This window comes from Symsagittifera roscoffensis, chromosome 5, assembly GCF_963678635.1.
Source record: "Symsagittifera roscoffensis chromosome 5, txSymRosc1.1, whole genome shotgun sequence".
Lineage (NCBI taxonomy): Eukaryota > Metazoa > Xenacoelomorpha > Acoela > Convolutidae > Symsagittifera > Symsagittifera roscoffensis.
In genome coordinates, this window is record NC_087066.1 from 64,151,977 (window position 1) to 64,162,147 (window position 10,171).

Consider the following 10,171-nt stretch of genomic DNA (forward strand, 5'->3'; position numbering starts at 1 on the left):
GCTCGAAAAAACAGTCATAATACTATTGCTACATCTAGCATCTTTGGGGAACCCTTTCAGATTTTCAAGAAACGAAGAAACGCTATTGAAAAAATTCAATATTCCGATGAATGGAAACTCCTAGGTCGACGTTTAAGAAAGTAACCACAAAAACAGTTGAAATTATCAACGTACAAAAATTGACGCTTAATTTAAAACCAGAGGTAAAAAGGACGCGCCTTGAAATTGGATGGAATGCGATACTTGACCATCTCCTCGAGAGTGGCTGGAAAAAAGTTTCTTTCGCAAACTGTTTTCTGAAGACCCACAAACGCAAAAAATCAGCGATCGAATTAGAAGCCTTAAGCGTGTTGTGGATTGTCGAACATAGCAAGAATTACTTCACAGCTTAAGATTTTAAGAGTTATTTAATTTTCTTTCAAAAATCTCATCAAGGAGTTTTTATTTTGCAACAGCAGCCTTGCCAGTGGACTTCATCAGCAGTTCGTTCGAAGCCTCTTCTTACATGATTCGAGTGAACTTCGAGAATCTCCCTTTTGGGGACACTGATGAAATTGTAGAGTTCACAATTGTGGTTTCCGGGATGTCAGAAGGCACCAACATCAAAGCCAACAACGTGGTTAATGGTCCGTATTCATTTACAGACGTGTTTTTTGTGGTTCTATAAAAGTTTTTCAAGCGAACCTTCTTTTTTTCAAAATCGAGTCATACTTTTGTTAGCACATGGTCTTTCGGTTGGATTAGAGCTCTGACAGAGTTCTGGGACTAATTTTGCGACCATTGCGATCCGAAAAAGATAATTTGCGTTTTAGCGCGAACCAAAAATAGTATTTTGCGACCATCGCGACTCAAAATAGGCAAGTTGCATTTTTACGAGACCGAAATGTTTTTAGCTACGACTTTGCGCTACAGAATTGTTTCTGCGATTTTGCTTGACCCAAAAAACGTGTATTGCAATTTGTGCTTGTTAACAAAAATAGTTTTGCAATTTTGTGTGACAAACATGTTTTTGAGTGACTTAAACTGCCCCAAAAAATGCCTGTTTTTATTACTTTGGGACCATGTGTAGGCCTTTTTGTGGCGGTCCTGTATATGATCAGCAAATATTTTGATCTAGCTTACTGAACCTTAACACTACCTATAAACTGGATTTTTTTTACAACTTTTACCTGCATTACGCTTTTACGAGTGAAAAATTCTATTACTAAACTGCTCGAATTTTTTTGCGCGACACATGCTGGGATTTTGCCCGACTCATGTTGCCAGTTTGCGCGACCCATTTTATGCAGCTATTTTGCGATTTTGGGAAACCAATAATGCGACTTTGCCCAACTCAAATTTCGGGTGGGGGTATGGAGTTTGGGTCGCGGAAAATCAATTCGATCGTGAGTTATGTTGTTGAGGTTAACTCATAGAGTAATTTCGGATAGGGTACACCGTCTGCTAGTCACGCTATCTTATTTTCGGCCGGATATATTCGTGCAACTTCTTAGTCTAATACCGATCCTAATCTTACTCTTATATCTACTAGTCTCAGGGTGTTTAACTAGTCTCTGCTAGGCTCAATAGATCTAAAGTATACTGGCTTATTGCGACTGCTGAAGTTCTCTTGGAGAGGTAACTAATTTCTTAGTTAAATTCAAATCTCTCTGGTGCTGAAATTACAAGTAATTTCAGCACTTACAAATAAGTGGGTTGTTAGTTGGATGGATTATGATTGGTTAATATTAAATATTTTACAGTGGTAAAATATCTAATTTATCCAATAATAAAATGTAATAAATTGCAGACTTTGGCCCGGGAGATCAAAAAGATGGAAGACTAAATTAATTTGCCATAAAATAAAATGAAACGTAAGGTAGAAGGCCAAAAGGCAGAAGTGTGTAGGGTAGATTGGAACAGAGTAGAATGATTTTTTTATAGATTTTTTTTGCTAGAACTGATTCGAAAAAGAACTCATTCAACTTTCTTAAATTGAATAATTGATTCTCAAAAGTTTTTTATTCATTAATACAGCCGGTGATCATTTTGATTTCATCAACTGCAGCTTATAAGACATGAGCAAGAAGATGGTAGAAAAAACGAAAACTTTTTTGAAATTCATTGGAAAAAATTATTGGAGATTTTTTACTTACATTGAGAAATTTCTCAAAAGTTGAGTAATAAGATACTATACGACTATACGACGCAGGTGGTTCTTTATTATTTCGGAAGTTTCCTATTCCAATTTTTTAAAAAAAAACTGGTGCTATCTCTGCAAAAATATTAGAATTTTTAGTTATGTACTGGTCCAACTACATAACAACTGAATCCCACTATCATGCCTTGCCCCTACAAAGTTACCCAATGCCATTCAACATCGACCCAACAGACCAGTCCTATTTGAGACCGAAATGTTTTTAGCTACGACTTTGCGCTACAGAATTGTTTCTGCGATTTTGCTTGACCCAAAAAACGTGTATTGCAATTTGTGCTTGTTAACAAAAATAGTTTTGCAATTTTGTGTGACAAACATGTTTTTGAGTGACTTAAACTGCCCCAAAAAATGCCTGTTTTTATTACTTTGGGACCATGTGTAGGCCTTTTTGTGGCGGTCCTGTATATGATCAGCAGATTTTTTGATCTAGCTTACTGAACCTTAACACTACCTATAAACTGGATTTTTTTACAACTTTTACCTGCATTACGCTTTTACGAGTGAAAAATTCTATTACTAAACTGCTCGAATTTTTTTGCGCGACACATGCTGGGATTTTGCCCGACTCATGTTGCGAGTTTGCGCGATCCATTTTATGCAGCTATTTTGCGATTTTGGGAAACCAATAATGCGACTTTGCCCAACTCAAATTTCGGGTGGGGACATGGAGTTTGGGTCGCGGAAAATCAATTCGATTGTGAGTTATGTTGTTGAGGTTAACTCATAGAGTAATTTCGGATAGGGTACACCGTCTGCTCGTCGCGCTATCTTATTTTCGGCCGGATAGATTCGTGCAACTTCTTAGTCTAAAACCGATCCTAATCTTACTCTTATATCTACTAGTCTCAGGGTGTTTAACTAGTCTCTGCTAGGCTCAATAGATCTAAAGTATACTGGCTTATTGCGACTGCTGAAGTTCTCTTGGAGAGGTAACTAATTTCTAAGTTAAATTCAAATCTCTCTGGTGCTGAAATTACAAGTAATTTCAGCACTTACAAATAAGTGGGTTGTTAGTTGGATGGATTATGATTGGTTAATATTAAATATTTTACAGTGGTAAAATATCTAATTTATCCAATAATAAAATGTAATAAATTGCGGACTTTGGCCCGGGAGATCAAAAAGATGGAAGACTAAATTAATTTGCCATAAAATAAAATGAAACGTAAGGTAGAAGGCCAAAAGGCAGAAGTGTGTAGGGTAGATTGGAACAGAGTAGAATGATTTTTTTATAGATTTTTTTTTGCTAGAACTGATTCGAAAAAGAACTCATTCAACTTTCTTATATTGAATAATTGATTCTCAAAAGTTTTTTATTCATTAATACAGCCGATGATCATTTTGATTTCATCAACTGCAGCTTATAAGACATGAGCAAGAAGATGGTAGAAAAAAAACGAAAACTTTTTTGAAATTCATTGGAAAAAATTATTGGATATTTTTAACTTACATTGAGAAGTTTCTCAAAAGTTGAGTAATAAGATACTATACGACTATACGACGCAGGTGGTTCTTTATTATTTCGGAAGTTTCCTATTCCAATTTTCTAAAAAAAAACTGGTGCTATCGCTGCAAAAATATTAGAATTTTTAGTTATGTACTGGTCCAACTACATAACAACTGCATCCCACTATCATGCCTTGCCCCTACAAAGTTACCCAATGTCATTCAACATCGACCCAACAGACCAGTCCTGGTTCGTGGACATAGGCGTGGATTTGTGTGACCCCGATGTGTCTGTTCATCAAGTGTGTAATGGACCCCTAATGTCCATGACTGAGTACTCTTTGTGGGTGGCGGGGGTCACTGCAAATGGCCGTATTATTTTTAGTTCAACAATTGGCGGTCTAGCTACTTCTTCAGGTAGATTTATTTAAACAATTGAGAGAACCAATAAAGCCTTTCAAGTTCCATCCATTAAAAATTTAAAGTTTAAAGTTACATGCTTCCATTTTTATAGAGAAAATTTTGGAACCAGAGATTTGGAACAAAAGTCTGACTGCATTGACTGTGGTTTTCATACCGAACTTACCAGAAGAAGCATTGTTCCAAGTGCAGGTTAGCAATCTTATCTTTCACGGAAAAACTTATAAATTATTGAGATGACCAGCAGTGTGCCGAGGGGGAGGGAGGGGGGGGGGGGGATGACCGGTTCGCCCCTTTAATTCTGGTTGCCAAATTTTTCCAAAGGTTCCCCAGAAAGCGGCGCGGAGAATTTTTGAAAAAATAAGGTCCTTATGGTATTTCGGAGAGCTTGGAATTGGAAAATCACATTGACCGACCTAAAAAAATAGGTCCGCAAAATTTTTGAAATTTTTCGAAAAACCGCCCCCCCCCTAGAAAAATTTCTGCGCACGCCACTGGAGATGACCTATAGTCTTTATAGCTAATAAGACAAAAAAGATTTCAATAGAGTTTGTGTTTGTTTCACTATCTCAATTTTTGTTCAACCAGCTGTTTATTTTTCTGTTGACACGTTTGGCGCCGTATCACGAAACTTCAGAGATATAAATTTCCGATTGAACTAATATATCAGTGAGCCTTTGTGTTAAAAATAAGTGACGAATCACATGGTTTGACATTGATATAAATCGAAGATTGGAAACGATATAAAATTCCGATTGAACAAATATATCAGTGAGCCTTTGTGTTAAAAATTAGTGACTAATCACATGGTTTGACATTGATTTAAATCGAAGATTGGAAACAACATAATTCTCTCCATAGTTGTTGAGTTTAGTTTAGTTTGCCCGCATTGAGTAATATTCCTTTGCAATAGTTTTCCGAGCCAAACATTTCTAATCGATTACGGATGTAAAAAATTTTAGTTCATGAAAATGATTATAGTACCGTTAATATCATTTTTTGAAAAACAAACGTCCATATTATTAAATTTTAAACCGTTATAGTTGACAATAACCTATTTTTTGCCGAAATTTTACGATGAGTTTTCAATTTTTTTTAACAAATCGAAGCAATAAAAACACAAAAAAAATGATTAGGGATAACATCCACGACTCCCAGAAAGTCAATGCACAAAATCTAATTTAATAAGGCTATAATTTTTTGATACTAAAATTAAATCCCCATTTACACCCAAGCCTTACAATTATCCCCCTCCCCGCAACGCTCATATTTTGATCATGAAAAAAGACAACGAAATTCCTTGAATGAAAAAGTAAACACTTTTTTACGAAGTTATCCAGAAACAATTGATAAATAGCGATCAAAAAGAGATGAAGCATCTATTATTACCCGCAACCAGTTTCAAGCGTTAATAATCGATTATATTACGATTTTAGTACCAGTCTTACTAAAATTGAGCAACAATCAATTTTAATCAATTAATAATCGATTATAATCTCTCTTTTTAAAATCAAATTATAATTAATTGTAATCCATTATAATCAATTATAATCGATTATTTATTCGCCTATTTTCTGATACAATTATCACCAATTATAATTGATTATATTCCATTATTTTTATTCAAATTTCTAATTCATTAGTTTTACACAAAAATCCATTTAATCTTTTGTTTGTCCATTTTGTCTTCGAAGTTGTATCTAAATTGCTTATATTTTAAGCGTTTTGTAGACGTTGGTTCCTATGAAAAGTGAGAATATTTTTAAAAAGTTTTGCAGTCAATTCAAATATTCAAGGATTTTTTTTTTCATTTCTTCCCCATTAGAATTATTTTTTGATGCATATTTTAAGCTTTTTTAACCACCAAAACATTAGCAAATTTATTTAGTTTCATGATTGATTCGGAAGATTTGTTTTTAATCTACCATGGGAACCTTTCCACTAATATGAAAGGACATCTATGAAACTTTTGTTTCGTGAAAGAACTTTGTGTTCAGATGAGCCAAATTGTTCAAGAGATCTCTTTTCTAGAGATTTTCTTATTGACACAAAATTAATAACCCATAAGATATCATTCAAATATTGTTTTGAATTTACAAAATTTTGGCAAAATAAGAGATTATAATTGATTATAATCGATTATAATTGATTTTAAGGGTTTTTTATAAGAACTATAATCAATTATAGTCGATTATGAGAGATTATAATCTCTTGGAAAATATCACGATTATAATCAATTCTAAATCCTTTAAACACCTAATTTTGGTAAATAAAATCAATTATAATTGTCATCAAAATAATCCGTTTTATTCGATTACTTACGCCTAAACTTGGATGCGGGTATCGACTTTAATGTATCAAATTGTGGTTTAAAAACGACATTGCATCCCATTGAAAACGGATTGAAATCAATTTCTTATTGTTTTTTCTTGCATATTGAGACTAAAGAAAGCAGTAATTGATTCATATTAACGAAAATTTGATGCGGGTACCCACTGGTTGCCATTTTCATTATTAGTAATCTTGTTAGTTTGAGTGTAATTAAACTTCGCAGTTTGAAGAACGAAGTACTTAGAAGACAAACTATGTTTTTTAATCGATTACAAAATTGTATTTTACGTGTCAAGAAAAGTTTAAATTGGCTCTCAGTAGTATAGATATACGACACTGGGATCGAGGGGGGGGGGTGATCCCTACAGGGATCATTGGGTATAGATTATACCTAATAATCCCTATGTAAATATTTATACCTAATGATCCCTATGTAAAATATTTACACCTTATGATCCCTAAGTATAAATTTCATAGCTAATGATCCCTATATAAAAAAAAAATTTACAGAAAAATTTTTCACACAAAGTTTTCAAAATAAAAAGTTTTTTTTCAAAATTTTCTTTCATATTTTTTTCAATTTTTTTTCAACCTACGTATAACTGATGATCCCTATATACACATTTTTTCCCTAAGTAAAACCAATGATCCCTATGTATAATTTTTTATAGCTAATGATCCCTATGTTAAATTTGATACCTAATGATCCCTATGTAAAATATTTATACCTAAGGATCCCTATGTAAAAATTTATACCTAATGATCCCTATGTAAAATTTTCATACCTAATGATCCCTATGTAAAAAAATATATACCTAAAGATCCCTATGTATAATTTTTATAGCTAATGATCCCTATGTAAAGATTTATACCTAGTGATCCCTTTGTAAAACAGTTATACCTAATGATCCCTATGTAAAATATTTATACCTAATGATCCCTATGTAAACCATTTATACCTAATGATCCCTATGTAAAATTTTTATATCTAAAGATCCCATGTAGAAAATTTATACCTAATGATCCCTATGTATAATTTTGATACCTAATGATCCCTATGTAAAATATTTTGACCTAATGATCCCTATGTAAAAATTTATACCTAATGATCCCTATGTAAAACATTTATACCTAATGATCCCAATGTAAATTTTTATACCTAATGATCCCTATGTAAAATATTTATACCTAATGATTTCTTTGTATGATTTTTAAAGCTAATGATCCCTATGTAAAAATTTATACATAATGATCCCTATGTAAAATTTTGTTACCTAATGATCCCTATCTAAAATATTTTGACCTAATGATCCCTATGTAAAAATTTATACCTAATGATCCCTATGTAGTAAAATTTTTATACCTAATGATCCCTATGTAAAAAATTTATACCTAATGATTCCTATGTATAATTTTTATAGCTAATGATCCCTATGTAAATATTTATACCTAGTGATCCCTATGTAAAATATTTACACCTAATGATCTCTATGTAAAATATTTATACCTAATGATCCCTATGTATTTATTTTAAAGCTAATGATCCCTATGTAAAAAAATATACCTAATAATCCCTATGTAAAATATTTATACCTAATGATCCCTATGCATATATTTTTACCTAATGATCCCTATGTATATATTTTAAAGCTAATGATCCCTATGTAAATATTTATACCTAATAATCGCTATGTAAAATTTTATACCTAATGATCCCAATGTAAAAAATTTATACCCAATTACCCTATGTTTAATTTTCATAGCTTATGATCCCTAGGTAAAAATTTATACCTAATGATCCCTATGTAAAATAATTATACCTAATGATCCCTATGTATCAGTTTTATAGCTAATGATCCCTATGTAAAATTTTTATATCTAATGATCCCTATGAGGAAAAATTTATACCTAATGATCCCTATGTATAATTTTGATACCTAATGATCCCTATGTAAAATATTTATACCTAGTGATCCCTATGTAAAACATTTATACCTAATGATCCCTACGTAAAATGTTTATACCTAAAGATCCCTATGTAAAATATTTATACCTAATGATCCCTATGTAAAATTTTTATACCTAATGATCCCTATGTAGAAATTTTATACCTAATGATCCCTATATATAATTTTGATACCCAATGATCCCTATGTAAAAATTTATACCTAATGATCCCTATGAAAAACATTTATACCTAATGATCCCAATGTAAAATTTTATACCTAATTATCCCTATGTAAAATATTTATACCTAATGATTCCTTTGTATAATTTTTAAAGCTAATGATCCCTATGTAAAAATGTATACAAAATGATCCCTATGTAAAGTTTTGTTACCTAATGATCCCTATGTAAAATATTTTGACCTAATGATCCCTATGTAAAAATTTATACCTAATGATCCCTATGTAAAATATTTATACCTAATGATCCCTATGTAAAAATTTATACCTAATGATCCCTACGTAAAATGTTTATACCTAAAGATCCCTATGTAAAATATTTATACCTAATGATCCCTATGTAAAATTTTTATACCTAATGATCCCTATGTAGAAATTTTATACCTAATGATCCCTATATATAATTTTGATACCCAATGATCCCTATGTAAAAATTTATACCTAATGATCCCTATGAAAAACATTTATACCTAATGATCCCAATGTAAAATTTTATACCTAATTATCCCTATGTAAAATATTTATACCTAATGATTCCTTTGTATAATTTTTAAAGCTAATGATCCCTATGTAAAAATGTATACAAAATGATCCCTATGTAAAGTTTTGTTACCTAATGATCCCTATGTAAAATATTTTGACCTAATGATCCCAATGTAAAAATTTATACCTAATGATCCCTATGTAAAATATTTATACCTAATGATCCCTATGTAAAAATTTATACCTAATGATCCCTTGTAAAAAAATTTATACCTAATGATCCCTATGCATAATTTTTATAGCTAATGATCCCTATGTAAACATTTATACCTAGTGATCCCTATGTAAAATATTTATACCTAATGATCCCTATGTAAAATTTGTATACCTATTGATCCCTATGTAGAAAATTTATACCTAATGATCCCTATGTTTGATTTTGATACCTAATGATCCCTATAGAAAATATTTTGACCTAATGATCCCTATGTAAAAATTTATACCTAATGTTCCCTATGTAAAACACTTATACCTAACGATCCCTATGTAAAACATTTATACCTAATGATCCCTATGTAAAATATTTATACCTAATGATCCCTATGCATAATTTTTATAGCTAATGATCCCTATGTAAACATTTATACCTAATGATCCCTATGTAAAATATTTATACCTAATGATCCCTATGTAAAAATTTATACCTAATGATCCCTTGTAAAAAAATTTATACCTAATGATCCCTATGCATAATTTTTATAGCTAATGATCCCTATGTAAACATTTATACCTAGTGATCCCTATGTAAAATATTTATACCTAATGATCCCTATGTAAAATTTGTATACCTATTGAACCCTATGTAGAAAATTTGTACCTAATGATCCCTATGTATGATTTTGATACCTAATGATCCCTATAGAAAATATTTTGACCTAATGATCCCTATGTAAAAATTTATACCTAATGATCCCTATGTAAAACACTTATACCTAATGATCCCTATGTAAAACATTTATACCTAATGATCCCTATGTAAAATATTTATACCTAATGATCCCTATGCATAATTTTTATAGCTAATGATCCCTATGTAAACATTTATACC

General features: G+C 31.5%; 2 protein-coding genes across 2 annotated transcripts in view; both read left to right on the forward strand.

The window, feature by feature from the left end:
- The window catches only part of LOC134846826 (receptor-type tyrosine-protein phosphatase eta-like), a 114,878-nt gene extending 114,211 nt beyond the window's left edge, over positions 1–667 (forward strand). Inside the window, exon 19 of the mRNA XM_063864221.1 lies at positions 456–667. Coding sequence (XP_063720291.1) covers positions 456–667 — 212 coding nt within the window. The remainder of the gene's footprint in view (positions 1–455) is intronic.
- LOC134846828 (PAT complex subunit CCDC47-like) overlaps positions 1–10,171 on the forward strand; it is a 495,511-nt gene that overhangs the window by 249,374 nt on the left and 235,966 nt on the right. The window lies entirely within an intron of this gene.